This window comes from Myxocyprinus asiaticus, chromosome 37 (assembly GCF_019703515.2).
Source record: "Myxocyprinus asiaticus isolate MX2 ecotype Aquarium Trade chromosome 37, UBuf_Myxa_2, whole genome shotgun sequence".
Lineage (NCBI taxonomy): Eukaryota > Metazoa > Chordata > Actinopteri > Cypriniformes > Catostomidae > Myxocyprinus > Myxocyprinus asiaticus.
In genome coordinates, this window is record NC_059380.1 from 9,108,819 (window position 1) to 9,125,653 (window position 16,835).

Below are 16,835 nucleotides of genomic sequence, written 5' to 3' on the forward strand. Positions count from 1 at the left end.
TATACAAATACTTTAATAAAAAAAATAAAAAAAAAAATAATAAAAAAAAGAACATTACAGAGAATCATAGCAGGGAGATATCATAAATGTTGAACAGTTCAAAATAACATTTACAATACCTCCCTTTCAAGTAAACTTAAGCTCCCTGTAATGTTCATTACGATGTTCTGTATATTTGCTGTAAAAATGAGGTAACTGCAAGGGCCCAATTAAACACATTACAAGAAGAAGATTTGGGTCTCCAGCAGGCCCGATAAAATCTACTCTGTTCCCTTTACAAGCTCTCTGTAGGTGTATCTGGCTCTTACTGTCCAGTGTGAACTCTAGCACAAACTCGCTGCTGTCAACGGAGAAGTTGTGCTTCCAGCTGACGTTAGCATAGTCATTGTTAGCATCCACAGTCAGATTCCAGATCTTTACATTCGGGGCTAGGTAAAACAGGTGGGAGAGGAGCACACTGGAATATTTTGCAGTTAGGTTAGGTTACATACAGTACACTTAAACTTAAAGACCCCAGAAGTACAATTTTGCAGATATGCACATTTAAATTGTAAAGTCTTTCTCTTCCCTAAATATTCCCAAAATATTGTTGAGTCATCTTGCACTAGGGGGTGTTCACACAGTTTTGTCCAATCAAATGCTCTCTAGAATGTAAGTAACAAATCATGGTTTGTGGCTGTGATGTCAACTACAAAAGGTGCTCCTAGTTGACAGGGAGGGAATTTTTTTTTCTGAAATATCTTTGCGTTGCCTCACAATAGTGTTGCGTTCGCTCACGAAAAGCTTTGCACTGCCATGCAGTAGTTTGTGTTCCTTCTCAGTAAGTTTTGTATTCCCTCGCAATAAGTTTTGGTTCCATCACAAATATTTTGGGTTCCCTCGCAATAGCTTTAATATGAAAATTAACCATGGTTTTACTAATCATAGTTCAACTAATGTATTTGTAGTAAAACCACACAAAACTTTGGATAAAAATCATATACAAATATAATAAAAATCGTTCTGCACAAAAAAACATGGTTACTACAGTTTTACTATAGTAATAACATGGTAAATTTGTGGTACATGTGATTTTAAAAAACATGGTCACTACAGTCATGGTTACTGCAGTTTTACTTTAGTGAAACCATAGTAAATAGTAATCGTAACTGTAGTAAAACCATGGTTAATTTTCATAAGGGATGTATAAAGTTATTGCGAACAAACCCAAACTTATTGCAAAGGGAATGCAAAATCTTTTGTGAGAGAATGCAAAACAGTTGCGAGGGAATGCAAAACTATTTCAGGAAATAAATTCCCTCCCTGTCCTCTAAGGGGCTCCGTAACAATAGGAGCAGAAAAGCAATAGTTTCGATAGAAAACAACTGCTTGCTGAGCCATTTCATGGGGTCTTTAAAGTAGTTCCATACCATAGCTACAACATAGCAATTTTTGCTTATCATTTTTATTTTACTTCTTACGCATTTCTTGTAATGCTTGCAACTTATAAAACTATACATCTTATAGATTACCCTCAAAGTTTAGTGTGCAAAATCATGCATTTAATTTTCTAAAGCAACTAGATAACAGGCTATTTGTAAAGCAAATGTCGATATTAATTCTGTGTAATCTTAGTGTTTTGCGTCCGCGAGGGCACAGGGCAAACATCAATCATGCCCCTGTCTTACATGGACCGCTAATTGAGTCAAACATACATAATATATGTAATCTGAACAGACGGACACACTTTGATTTCATCTATGAAGCTGTAGTGTTCTAAGCTATTCCAATGCACATGGTGTCATTATGAACTACCCAGCATTTTCCAATCCACAGTTTTAGGAGAAACAGGCCGAACAGGAAGAATTGTGGTGGAGGCTGTTGTAGTTGTGGTGATAGTAGTAGTTGTAGTAGTGGTAGTAGTAGGTTTGGGTGGAGCAGCAGTTGTAGGGGCTGGTGTGGCTGGTTCTGGGGTAAGTATTGTTGGGACTGGGGCGGTTGAGAGTGGAGGGGGAGGGGGAGGGGTTTCGAACATCAAGGTATCTGTAAAGTTAACCGCTGAGAGAGGAAGAGAACAGAGAGAAGTTAAGGTTGAGGATTTCAGGGTTAAACACAAGAGAAAAAGAAAAGCTGAGAGATGCGAGAAAAGAGAATAAGAATTAATCTGTTCATGGAATTCCCACAATTCCCTTTTTCTGAGTTTTTATTCAGTGAAAAAGTGTGGCTGTGTTCGGAATGGAATACTAGTGTACTGCTTAACTACTGTATCCTGCCAACTATTTTGTATTAATGTGAAACAATAAATTATGCAACAAAAAACATTTCAAACCATAGTTTGTTACATTGTTGTCACATGGCCTTGTTACATGTTCAATTGAGGGAGTGCCGTTCAGTTATCATCTCAGAAATAAATATGGATATTTGTGATTTTTAATCTAATTTTGTGGGGAAATGTCTTAAAGGAATGCTCTGTGTTCAGGACAAGTTAAACTAAATTGACAGAATTAGTTGCATAAAGTTGATTACCACAAGAATAATTTCAACATGTCCCTTACTTAAAAACAAAAAGCAAAAATTGCGGTTACAGTAAGGCGCTTGCAATAGAAGTGAATTAACCTTAAAATGCACACTGTTTCAGAAGTATTAAAGCAAGGCGTAAACAAAATACATGTTAACATAATTTTAGTGTGATAAAATCACTCACTAATCTTATCTGTGTAAAGTTGCAGTATATCCAATAATACAGCTTTATTGCCATGACAACATAACAGTGGTAAACCCTATAATCTGTTAAGTGCCATGATGCCTTTAAAGCCCTGATTTTATCACACTAAAATCATGTTGACATGTATAATGTTTATGTCTTTTGGCTATACTTTTAAACTTTAACGTTTGCGGACTGGCACTGTTCACTTCCATTGTGTCTTCCAAGCGCCTTTTTAAAAAAAAAAAATAAAAAAAATGTCTTAACTTTTTTTGTGGTAATCACCATTATGCCTCAAATGCTGTCGATTGAGCTTAACTTGTATTAAACCTGGAACATTCCTTTAACTTTTGGCAGTTTAATTAAAGTGAAGAAAGTGAAAAAAAAAGTGAAGAAGAAAGAAATTGTGAATTGTGATACATTATGCATTCGTAAAATTCCCATACTGTTTACAATATACATGTTTGTTTCTTTCATTTTTTTATGCCATGCCAGCTTCTATGGCTATATTCATGGCGGAAGCCAGGTTTAGTTATTTAAAAATAGAGTTAAATAAGGTGTTTAAGATTCATTTTTCCTAAAAACCTTCAAACTAAATTTGGATTCACTTGATTAAAAACCTTTTCAAAAGTATTAACTGAATAATACAGGTTCCTCAGATGTGTAGAGGTATGACAGTCCAGTAAAACATGTTTAATGGATAGTGGGTTCTGACAAGATGAGCACTTTGGTGAATTTTCTCCTGATAGTAAAAATTGGTGTGTGAGTCTTGTATGTCCTCTCCGGCATTGTGTATAAATGACTTGATCCCAGTGATTATTAATAGGGAACACATATCTTGTTCCTACAACAAGACTTATTTCCCGTAATTTGTTGTTTAAACATTGATCCCACTCCGACTGCCATTTGTTTTTGATATATACATTCAGAGTTGGTTTGAGATCTGTGGAAGGTATAGGGCATTTTACTGGTTCAGTAGACAGTGCTTCTCTGGCAGCTCTGTCTGCTTGTTCATAACCGGAGATTCCAGAGTGTCCAGGTACCCATCAGAAAATAATATTAAAACTCTTTACTTCAAGAGATGATATTTTGATTAAAATCTTCATGATTGTTGGGTGATCAGTTTTAGTAGCTTCCAATGCTTCAAGACATGATTTTGAATCAGTTATTATTAAAAAAGGTTTTTGTGGAGCAGTCTCAATAAACTTCAGTGCCAGTAGTAGAGCGTTTGCCTCTGCAGTGAAAACTGAACTTTGGTCAGGGATGCGGATACCCTGACACATTTGGTTTGTTGCAAATTACAGTATACATACATACACACACATATACATACATACATACGTAAAAAATGTATAATAGTAAAGTATGGTAGTATAGTGTAATAGTATGGTGGCATGCCATTCCGAACATAGCCAGTATCTAATTTTTCTGGGCATGGCAGATATCTAAATAAATACAGTAACAGTACCACGTTGAAGTATGACCAGAAATATTTGAAACCTCTTGTCATCCGAATAGGAGTATTTACATCTTAATGAAACCATCATTCTTTAATGCTGGTATTGTTTGTTTTGTTGGTCCATGGAAATGCTGCAACAGCCTGAGAGATAATTATGAGCATGAACATCAACTAATGCACAGTTCAATGCTGTGCATTACAAATACTGCAAAGGTGGCATAGAGGGTATCTTAAAATTTGCAGTTGAGCACCACCATGGGGAAAAACAGGGTCACAACAGACCACTCTGCTAAAATTATATTTCCATTAGAAAACTGCAAAATACACAAGTATTCTCATGTATACAGCATGACAACTCTAGAACGGTTCAAATTTAAAAGTCATATCTACTGGGAATTTATAAACAATACACTTGCAGAGCTGTTAACTTATACAAAAAGAGGAAATGTTGGGAAATCCATTAGAACAAACAATGGATAGAAATATTACCATACAAGATACATATTTCATAATGAAAAGAAGTCACCATTGTACATCTTTGCTTACTGAAGCTTTCACCTTGAAAACAATCTTGCTGCAGAGTACCAGATACCAGTTTATACCCCTAGTTCACAAACCTATATAACCAGTGTCCAAACTCAACTTGTTTCTCCAAGACAGACAAGCAAAACATGAAATATGAGCAATCAACACTTTGTTGCCAAGGTTAAGCCAGCCTGACCATGTGTCAGACAGCCCTTGAGCACTTGGTGACAAGTTTTGCCACAACAGTACAGGGACATGCTAATTGTTACGCTAATAGCACTTTAGCCAAGGGGTGCGGTTTCCAGCCAATCAGTCAACAGATCAGTGCATTCTTACCTGTTTGTGTTCAACTGACCGACATGGGATAAACAAAAAATCTTTGACTAAAGATAAATGAAGGTGGCATAAGCAGAAGCAGTAGCGTGCTTTGGGAAAACAATGATTTGTGACTTGTGGTGAGCTGATTCAACGTTTAGTCTTTTAAATAGAGAAGTAAAACAGAAGTCATTATCTGCAGCTTTCCCTGATCTAGCTCTATTTTTTGGTCAGTGGCGTGTATTATAGCTGTGCAGTACTCCACAACGCACATACACATCAACTTGGAAGAGCTGCAGGGTGCACACAAGAAGTACTGTAGTATGTAATTACTGTACTAATACACTGAGTGACTAGTAATGCTGTGGCACATTTATTATTGAAGGATTCATACAAAGTCAAACATTATCACTTCATTAATAGTGCTACAGGAGCTCATCTATTATTACTTAGTGAAAAAGGTTGCACTGCGACACATAGACAACTGTATTAGGCAATGTCAGTCTAACTGGATCATTTTCATGATTTGTGAGAAATCAAAGAGAATTCATTCATTTTTTAATAGCTTGGTTTTGCCATCACGGCATCAATTTACTGTAAAAATACTACTTGATATTTCAATTTGGGGTGTTAGACTAACAAAAAACAAACTGCTTCCACTGCTATTTGTTGAGTTTTTTTTATTTCTTAATAAAATTTTACTCTTGACTACGCAAGCTATGCCCATGATTCAACACGCTAATGTTATAACAGATATTCTCTATTACAAAATTTCATTTATTCAATATTTATGGCAATCTGCCATTAATATTGCCAGTAAAAACAAACAAACAATAACAAAAAATTATCTATCTATCTGTATCTACTAAGATCTCTATATACTAATATTCAGAATATATATATATATATACTGTATATGATCTAGTCCTTATCACAAAATACATTATAATAATTTACTATTTAAAATACAGATTACTTTAGTTTGACGAAGCTTAACCAGTGACAATTTCGTATTAACTTCACAAACAGATAAACTGGCTTGCCTAAGTGAATAGCTTCAGTATGACAAGCACCATTTTCTCCACAGCTTGGTATGAAAAGCAGTAATCTTGTTTCTCTTTATATTTCAGAGGAAATGCTAATAAGCAATATGATGCCAGTTCTCAGTAATCCAAAAACAGATCATGCTTTCTGTTGTGTAGAATAATCACAATAAATCTACTCTTTAGGCTTAGGAGGGTAACTAAACATGAGTTTTGTCACTCCTTACCTAACGCCTGTATCATGGCACTACCACAAGAGGTCACTGTTTCTCAAGATGGAACAGCAAAGTGGTTCAATCTGGTTTCTAAATAGATTTCATATCAAAATGATGAGAAGAGCATGCTGGGATAGCAAGGCTTGTGACAGGAAGTGATGTCAGGGCTAAATTAGCGAGGTGCCATCAGGGATTAGGGGTCAAAAAAGGGTAAATCCCATCATATTCACCTTAAAGCAGAGCTACACATTACTTTAACCTTATTTGTGTGGCTCTTAAGGCACAATAGAGGCATTTTATCACCATCACAAAGAGATAAAGATAAATCATCTACACTGAGAGCAGATTCGGTGACTTCACAAAAAGGCATGAGTGTAGCCCATCCCTGAAAGCACACATGGATGAAGGCAGACAGACAAGCAGACAAACTGAGAGACAGATGGTGACAGGGATTAGTTTACAGTGCAGCTCTGCACATTTTATTAATGTTTTCCATCAGTGGAGATTTGAAGTGTAACATATGCACAGACAACTATGTCCTTGCTTGTTTGATTTCTCCATAAAGTATCAACATTATGGCTCTGTGGCGGTATCAAAAAATTGCTCTGTTTGTTTGAGCATCCCGCAACACATCAACATTGGTTCGGCCAATGGTGTGAATTTGGGTTGGGGCTCTCTGTTTGAAATGGAAGACGGAGGAGTATTTGGGTTGGTAATTTCCATTTGGTGTAGCTAGAGGCACAGCAATTACACACTGTGCATTTAAGTAAACAAATACTGCCTAGTATGGATAAAACTAAGTCTAGTGAGGCTGTGGGCTATTGCTGTTTAGCTAGGGCTCTCAAGTATTGAGCTGCACTGTCACATATTGGGAAAAGAGTATAGAGAGAAAGATAGACAGAGACTGAAGCAGGGCAAGAGATAGATGGGAAGGCAGGCAGTCCATTTCCCCATTACCTACAACTGTTGAGTCAGTATCTGGGGTGCCTTCGGTCAACACCAGAGGAAAGATAGGTGGAGAAGAAGGGGAGACAGGTGAGAGCAAGTCAAAGTAGAAAAAGAAGAGAGGAAATCAAGCAGTTAAGAGAGAAACGGACAGAGTAAGCACAAAACCACAAAGTGTTTCCTACAGAATTCATTTTTTTTATTTATTTTTTTACATTTTGTTTCAAAGATTTAAATTATGGTTTAATGGTTTAAAATTATAAACCATTTTATAAAACTGTAAAATAGCATTTATAAAAAAAAGTATGCAAATGTGTATCTACACATTGTTATATGAACAACCAGTCAGCAATTTTACTGATTTTGAGACTAAGTTTAAAAAGAAAATGATTCTAATCTTCATAAATATATGCACACAAAACAGTTCTTGCTTTATTTCAAGTTGGACATGACTAAAAGTAATATGTGGTTCTGTAAGTGAATCAGATTTTTATTCAATAATGCAATTATTCAACAGTTCATTCAGTGATTTTTCAGATAAAGAAAATAAATAAAACAATGGTAAGTTTGTGAGTCTTTTTGAACGATTCAATAGAACCGGCTCATAGAGTGATTCTTTCATGAATCGAACTATACTAATCGCACTGTTGGATTGGTTTTGCATGCAGCCAACAAAGACAAGAATAAGAAATGTTGTCTTGGATTTATTTTGTGAGCCTTAAAGGGATAGTTCACCCCAAAATTTAAATTCTGTCCTAATTTACTCACTCTCATGTTGTTCCAAACCTGTATGAATTTCTTTCTTATGTGGAACACAAAAGAAGATTTTTTTTGTTTTTATATATATATATATATATATATATATATAAATCCCCCTCTACCTTTTCAATACCAAAGAAGTAAATAATGCCTCACTTTAAAGCTTAAAGAAAGAACCAAAATTATTAAAAAAGTAGTCCATGCAACTCGAATATTGCGTGCATAATATTCCAAGTGCTCTGACGACATACGATAGGTTTTGGTGAGAAACAACCTGGAATTTAAGTCGTTTTTCAGTTATAAATCTTGACTCTCACAGTGTCATGCATGTTTAGGCGAGAGCTTGAAATAAACAAGAAGCAACGCAAGTGCTTGTGAGATAACACAAGCCACTGGAATAATTTTATGAAACTTTTGGGTCCTTTTTTTAAGCTTTAAAGTCACTATCAACATCCATTGGGTGAACTATTCCTTTAATATAAAACTATGATTTATGTTGCCATGGCACTGTAGATTCATACCCCTGCAGGAAACACAGAGCATCAGGAAAAAAACAGTGTGAATGAGACAGAATGTATTATCAGGCCAGATTAAGAAGGAAAGAGAACAACAGGGTGGAGCACAGACAAGAACATACAATGATTCTGCTCTCAGATTCACTAACAGTTTACACAAGAACACACTTAGAACAAGAAGACTTTTGTTCACTAACCTTCATTTGCAAAATGTGGTGACTCCACAGCATATACTTCTCCTGCCCCGACCTGCGTGCGAGCTGCTAGGTAGAACTTGTAGCGTGTGAAACGGTGAGGCACATTCATGATGTACTCTGTCACATTTGGTGGAAAACTCTGGTCCCTCATCTCCCCTGCCTGAGTCCCATTCACTAGAACAGTATAAGCAGAACAGAATGGAGACATTTTGTGAAATAATAACAACAGAATCTGTCCACTAATGAAAGGTTTTTCAACCCAGAAAAATGTACTTTGTATATTCACATGAAAATATAATATTAATATTAATATTAAAACCAAGTGGCAGTTGCAAACAAATCATGCTAGAGCTTTTCTTAGAACTTCACTTTTCTTAGCCATTGTTGATAAGTGCGCTTGCACTTATCTTTATAAGAAACCTTTATAACATCTTTATCTTTATAATAAATGCCACTTGTTTTGAAATTTTATCTACAAAACTGCGACGACATCTGTTTGTAAGTGTTAAGAATAGTTCACCCAAAAATCATCATTTACTCACCCTCATGCCATCCCAGATGTGTATGACTTTCTTCCTTCTGCAGAGCACGAAGATTTTTTAGAAGAATATCTCAGCTCAGTTGGTCCTCACAATGCAAGTGTATAGTGACCAGATCTTTGAAGCTCCAAAAAGCAAATAAAGGCAGCATAAACTAATCCATATGACTCCAGTGGTTAAATCCATGTCTTCTGTAGTGATCCATATGGTTTTGGGTGAGAACAGACCAAAATATAATAATAAACTGATAAGACTGTAAAACTGTAATAAACTCCTATTTCACTATAGATGTTGACATTAGCAGTCTCCCTGACGATCATATTTTCAAGCTCGATTACACTTCCTAGCGCCATCTAGTGCTATGCGCATGCGTCAAGCACTAGGAAGTATAATCAAGCTTGAAATTATGATCTTGCCTAGAGATTTCAATGGCAAAATGGGGTCACATTTCGATCTGCTCTTACCTAAAACCTTTAAGATAACTTCAGAAGACATAGATTTAACCACTGGAGTCATTTGGATTTCTTTAATACTGCTTTTATGTTCTTTTTGGAGCTTTAAAGTTCTGGTCACCATTCACTTGCATTGTATGGACTTACAGAGCTGAGATATTCTTCTAAAAATCTTTGTTTGTGTTCTGCAGAAGAGAGTAGATGAGAGAATTTTCATTTTTGGGTGAACTATTCCTTTAAGTGTGTCAAATTACTTTTTCAGCACACTTTTTATGCGCGTGTCTGAAGTTTCCTTTGGTGTAAGGTGTACTCACCTGTGTGGTACTGGAGTGTGTATCCAGTTAGGATACCATTTGGCTCGAGAGGCTTGTCCCACTTCAGGTGAACCACATCTGCGTGTCTCTGAATCTTGAAGTACTTTGGAGCCCCTGGTTCTATGAAGAGATTTTGAAAGCTATTCATACTTTGTTTCATATAGTAGATATCTAATCATAGATAGAAGTTTAAATAACAGTAATAAAATACTCCAAAAGTCACTGAAGCAGTGAAAACTGTACAATGTGATGCACACAGAGTATGGTGACTCCTACCTCCCTCCTTGGTGTGGAACTCCACAGTGTTGCTTTGTGGTCCCTCATATTCTCTATTAGCCACCACCATGTACATTTTGTATTTGCTATATGGAGAGAGTTCAGTCAGGATACCAGATGGATGGTCTGCCGTTGTGAAAAAACCTTTATGCAGCTTTGTCTTATTCACTTTCAGTCCCTTTATCAGGCTTGCTTCCCGCCAGTAGTACAACTGAAATTTTGATGAAAGACTTGCTAGTTAGTTTTGTTATCAGATCAAAAACAATTTCTTGTAAATGTTGTCAGTGTTGCCTTTCAACAGAACTCACCTTGTACTCCCTAAACTCTCCGTTCACAGTTCTGGGGTCAACAGCGGTCCAGTGAATATTTACTTTGGTGCTGTTGATCTTTGACACCTTAAGTTCTGTTGGTGCAGCGGACGGTTCTGAGAATGAAACAAATAGTATCGGTGTAAATAAAAACAGTAAAGAGTAACTGCATAACTTCGATGAAAAATGCGTGGTTAATGTAAGACAAAAATGTACAATCATTCGGAAATAAACCCAAAATAAACCTGACAGGGTGATTTAGGATCACAACATGAGGCAGAGAGGTCTTGTGATATTTTTTGATAATGGTGAACTTAAATATGAGGACATGAAATATAGATTTTTGTCAAAATTATGTCTGTCAATCAATTTCATTTTTGAAATCAAAATATAATTACAAGATATGGTGATTAATTCATTTAATTATTCACATTTATTCATATTTACTGGAAAAAGCAGTCAAATAAAGACTAATAAATCAGATTAATAATTCAAAGACATTACATTATTGTGGCAGATGAGTAAAGCTTTGATAAGACAATACAAAACGTGAATTTAAAAGTCAAAACTTTAAATTTGGTTTATTTTAATGTCATTGAACATAAGCCTATCACTGGCCTACAGTCCACAGCAATCTGTTTTGCAACTGAGTTTATCAATCTGTCCGAGGTAGATTTAAGAGATGTTCTCACAGGACACGTTCTTGCATTTATCTGTAGCCTACACATTTTTGGAGCACCTCAAAGTGATTGTGTTGTGTTTCACTGGTGTTAGGCATCTCTAGTCATAAATGCTGAATTTTTAGGACAGTGTGTCAAGTTAAATGAAGTTGGAAACTTTAAAAAACACCAGGGACCCCTGCACGTCGCTTCATCCAGCTGTCTTTGACCAGATGTCAGTTTGCTGTCTGTACAGCTGCCCGTTGACGCTACAGCTGCGCTTACTGCCTTCTGCTGACTGAAACTTGCAAAAACATGGTGGTAAAAAGTTTTTTTAATTGCGTAGTTGTGATTAAATGCAGATTCTTTTAACACATTATTTTTTATATAATTAATCGCTCTGAATTATCTTGTTAAATCGACAGCCTTAGAGAGACTGCAATGAGAGACAATGAATGAAACTAGCACAACCATGTAGGAAATAGGTTGTCTGTGACAGCGGTCTATTATACACTTTAACGGTCATTATATAAAAATATTTGACAGCAGAGTGCTACAACTGACCAGTCACAATCAAGTATTCCACAGAGCCAAAATGTTTACTTACTGTCTTCCCCAGAATAACCAATGACTATGTTTGACTCCGGACCATGTCCAAAGTCATTGATGGCTTGTATTTTGATCTCAAAAGGGACATAGGTGTCTGTTTTATGGACAACATGCTTCACTCTGGGTGTGGTTATGTTGTTCCACTCATCCCCAGTGTCTTGCTTTCTCCAGAAGAGCACATATTGCAGGTTTGGCCCATTCCTTTCTGTGTTCTGCAGGGCCTGTGTAGCATTCAGATTCATCAGCTTAGAGTCACATCTCTCTACTTTTTCAAGGTTTTACAACATGTCTATTTTTTATTTTTTTTTTTTTACCTGCCATGTGATTTCCATATTGTTTTTCTTACTTCCCCAGCCCTTTAGACCACTTGGGACAACATCAGGAGCTGAAATACAGCATCACAGGTTAGTAAATTTTAACAACTATAGCTCTGTTCCAAAACCTAGTGATCTCCCTCACTTTTCTATTGCTAAGCTAATGTCACATTACTCATATATGCATCAAATTTCACAGCACAAACAAATATTTGGGTAAAATAATGCTTACAATTTTTAATCGAAATAATTACATTATATGCCGATTAATTATTTGAATTAATCGCATATCAATATTTGCAGAAAAAGGCCTCAAAATTAAAATTATTCAATATGATTTCAAAATGATAAACAATTATATTAAAATGATTATAAAAATACATATATAACAAATAGGCTTGTGATAATTCAGATAATTAAAATACATACATCATTGTGGGAGACGTGCAGCATTTACAAGTACAATATAACAATATAGTATTGTTTATTTCCATATCAGAATCGGAATCAGCTTTATTGCCAAGTATGCTTACACATACAAGGAATTTGTCTTGGTGACAGGAGCTTCCAGTGTACAACAATACAAAAGCAATACAAAAACAGCAGCAAGACATAGATAATAATTAAAAATAAAAAATAAAACTAATTATACACATACGTACAGACACACACATACATACATACACACATACACATGGGTAGTGCAAATCTAATACAATCTGTTATGTATAGTGCAAATACAAATCTGTTATGTACAGTGCAAATGCAAATTTGTAATATACAGTGCAAATGTTTTTTTTTTTTTTTCAGAGGAATGAAATGGCAGAAGAGGTTGGATGTGTTGGATAAATATAAAAAAGACTAAACTGTGTATTGCACATAGTTATTGCTCAATGGGGCAATTGAACTGTTCATGAGATGGATAGCCTGAGGGAAAAAAACTGTTCCTGTGCCTGATGGTTCTGGTGCTCAGAGCTCTGAAGTGTCGGCCAGAAGGCAACAGTTCAAAAAGGTAGTGGGCAGGGTGAGTGGGGTCCAGAGTGATTTTTCCAGCCTTTTTCCTCACTCTGGAAGTGTATAGTTCTTGAAGGGGGGTAGGGGGCAACCAATAATCCTCTCAGCAGTCCGAACTGTCCTTTGTAGTCTTCTGATGTCTGATTTCGTTGCTGAACCAAACCAGACATTTATTGAAGTGCAGAGGACAGACTCAATGACTGCTGAGTAAAACTGTATCAGCAGTGCCTGTGGCAGGTTGAATTTCCTCAGCTGGTGAAGGAAGTACTACCTCTGCTGGGCCTTTTTCACAGTGGAGTCAATGTGGGTCTCCCACTTCAGGTCCTGTGAAATGGTAGAGCCCAGGAACCTGAATGCTGCCACAGTGCTGTTTAGAATGGTGAGGGGGGTCAGTGTTGGGGTGTTTCTCCTAAAGTCCACAATGATCTGCACCATTTTGAGCATGTTCAGCTCAAGGATGTTTTGACTGCACCAGACAGCCAGCTGTTCAACCTCCCTTCTGTATGCAGACTCATCATCATCTCGGATGAGGCCGATGACAGTGGTGTCATCTGCAAACCTCAGGAGCTTGACAGAGGGGTCCTTGGCGATGCAGTCATTGGTGTAGAGGGAGAAGAGTAGTGGGGAGAGCACACATCCCTGGGGGGCACCAGTGCTGATTGTACAGATGCTAGAAGTGAGTTTCCTCTGTCTCACAAGCTGCTGCCTGTCCGTCAGAATGCTGGTAATCCACTGACAGATAGACATGGGAACAGAGAGTTGGTGTAATTTATTCTGGAGTATAGCTGGGATGATGGTGTTGAAAGCTGAACTGAAGTCCACAAAAAGGATCCTTGCATATGTCCCTGGTCTGTCCAGATGTTGCAAATATGATGCAATCTTATGTTGACTGCATCATACACAGACCTGTTTGCTTGATAAGCAAATTGAAGGGGATCTAGAAAGGGTCCAGTGAGGTTCTTCAGGTGGGCCAACACCAGTCTCTCAAGTGATTTCATGACCAGAGACATCAGGGCGACAGGTCTGTAGTCATTAAGTCCTGTGATTTTTGGTTTCTTTGGGACAGGAATAATAATTGAGCGTTTAAAGCAGCATGGGACTTCACACTGCTCCAGTGATCTACTGAAGATCTATGTGAAGATGGGGGCCAGCTGGTTAGCACAGAATCAAAGACACGCTGGTGAGACGCCATCTGGGCCTGAAGCCTTCCTCGTCTTTTGTTTCCGAAATACGCGGCTCACATCATCTTCACAGATCTTAAGTGCAGGTTGAGTAGTGGGGGGGGGGGGGGGGGGAATGTGGGTTGCAGGATGTGTTGGTGTTTGTGTGAACTGAAGGTCAGAGTGGGTGTGGGGTGTGAAATTGGGCCTTTCAAATCTGCAGTAGAACACATTCAGGTCGTCAGCCAGTTGTTGGTTCCCTACAGGGTTGGGGGTAGGAGTCCTGTAATTTGTGAGTTGTTTCATGCCACTCCACACTGGTGCAGGGTCGTTAGCTGAAAACTTGTTTTTCAGCTTCTCAGAGTATCTTCTTTTAGCCACTCTGATTTCCCTGCTCAGTGTGTTCCTGGCCTGATTGTACAAGACTTTATCCCCACATCTGTAAGCATCCTCTTTGGCCTGACGAAGCTGCCTGAGCTCTGCTGTAAACCACGGTTTGTCGTTGTTGAACTTTAAATAAGTCCTAGTAGGAATGCACATATCCTCACAGAAACTGATATATTATGTAACAGTATCTGTGAGCTCATCCAGGTCTGTGGCTGCAGCCTCAAAAACACTCCAATCCGTGCAATCGAAGCAGCCTTGTAGTTCCCACTCTGCTTCATTGGTCCATCTCTTTATAGTCCTTATTACTGGCTTGGTTGATTTTTATTTCTGTCTGTAGGTTGGAAGAAGATGAACCAGACAGTGATCAGAGAGTCCCAAAGCTCGTCTAGGGACAGAGCGATATGCATCCTTTATTGTTGTGTAACAATGATCCAGTATGTTCCTGTCTCTGGTGGGGCATGTGATGTGCTGTTTGTATTTGGGCAGTTCATGTGTGAGATTTGCTTTGTTAAAATCCCCAAGAATAATAATAACTGAGTCCGGGTATTGTTGTTCCATGTCTGTGATTTGATCAGCCAGCTGTTGCAGCACGGCATTCAAACACGCGTTTGGCGCGATATACACACTCACCAGAATAAACGAGGAAAACTCCCGCGGCGAGTAGAAAGGCTTACAGTTAATAAAGAGCGCTTCCAAATTAGGACAGCACATCCTCTTTAACATTGTTACATCTGTAGACCAACTTTCATTGATGTAAAAGCATGTTCCACCACCTCTCGTTTTCCCCGTTAACTCCGTGATGCAATCCACTCTGAACAGCTGGAAGCCCGGCAGATGTAACATGCTGTCTGGAATGGCTTCACTCAGCCAGGTTTCTGTGAAGCACAAGGCAGCAGAGGTTGAAAAATCCTTGTTTGTGCGGGTGAGGAGAGGTAGTTTGTCCATTTTGTTAGGAAGAGAGCGGAGATTCGCTAAGTGAATACTTGGCAGCGCTGTTCGAAATCTGCGCGACGGAGTTTGACCAGCACACAGCCATAATGATGATCAATCGTTGAACATAAACCTATCAATTGGCCTACTGTCCACAGCAATCCATTTTGCTATTGAATTTGTCAGTCTGTCCGAGGTAGACTTATTTTAAAGTATTTTCTAAGGTCTGTGTACATATGTGTCAGACAGACATTTTTTGGGGCGTCTCACTTGAGATGCATAGCGTCATAAACACAGTGTTTTAGGACGTGGTGTCAAGTTAAACGTGATTGAAACATGGAAAAACTCTCAAGATGGCAGAATGTGTCCTCATTTTGCGCTGTCTGCTGTCAGTAAGTGTGGTTTGTTGCCTGTACAGCTGTATGTTGGCTGTTCAGCTGGAGTTGTGCTTACTGCCCCCTTCTGAGTGGGACTCGTAAAAACATATAGGTGGTACTTCAAACTTGAATTGCTTTGATGACAGTAAAAAAATCCTTATAATAACGTTCCATTTTAATGATTAATTGCATAATTTTTTTTAACACATTATTTTTTATATACATTTAATCACACCAAATTAATATTAAATTTAAGTCATTTTTACTTAAAAAACCCCTAAAAAATGAATTTTAAAAAACGAATTTTCAGTATTGAATGATAGTATTTTTATATACAGTATACTGTATTTAATGTAAAATCTCTAATACCCTCTTATTGGAGCTTAATGTTGTGCACATGGTTATTATAGTTTTGCAATTTCGAATTAGTTTTTATTTTAATATCGTTTTCAGATTTGATATAAATGTCTGTTTAGTTTTAGTTAGTTTCATTTATGATTTTGTTAGTTTTAGTTTAATTTTTATTTTGTGAACAAATTTCTATTTCGTTTTTATATAGTTTAGTTTCTGTTTAATTTTTAGTGATATAGTTTAGCAGAGTTAACAGAACACTCCCAGTGTGTAGACCAAAGCAAGACATTTTAATTTAAGCTTGGCAAACTTACACAATACATAAAAATGAAGCAGTCAAGCCTTTTTACTCCATCCATCTACACATATAGTCACTTTGCGCATCTCTCTCAGTATTTCTTTCACATGCTGAGTTGCGGTTTGCATTTTTAATGCAATCAGTGAATTTATCCATGCAGCGCTGGGAGTGATGAACTTGCGGTAAAGAGC

General features: G+C 37.3%; 1 protein-coding gene across 17 annotated transcripts in view; it reads right to left on the minus strand.

The window, feature by feature from the left end:
- Nucleotides 1-16,835, minus strand: part of LOC127427947 (neurofascin-like) — a 114,508-nt gene that overhangs the window by 18,690 nt on the left and 78,983 nt on the right. For 11 of the 17 annotated variants that reach the window (XM_051675899.1, XM_051675905.1, XM_051675904.1 and 8 more), the window contains 9 exons: nt 12,128-12,198; nt 11,812-12,034; nt 10,546-10,661; nt 10,238-10,448; nt 9,962-10,081; nt 8,657-8,830; nt 7,198-7,227; nt 1,795-2,037; nt 309-428 (listed from right to left, as the gene is read on the minus strand). In XM_051675899.1, coding sequence (XP_051531859.1) covers nt 309-428; nt 1,795-2,037; nt 7,198-7,227; nt 8,657-8,830; nt 9,962-10,081; nt 10,238-10,448; nt 10,546-10,661; nt 11,812-12,034; nt 12,128-12,198 — 1,308 coding nt within the window. The remainder of the gene's footprint in view (nt 1-308; nt 429-1,794; nt 2,038-7,197; nt 7,228-8,656; nt 8,831-9,961; nt 10,082-10,237; nt 10,449-10,545; nt 10,662-11,811; nt 12,035-12,127; nt 12,199-16,835) is intronic. The other 6 variants (XM_051675914.1, XM_051675911.1, XM_051675912.1 and 3 more) reach the window with 1 other exon arrangement.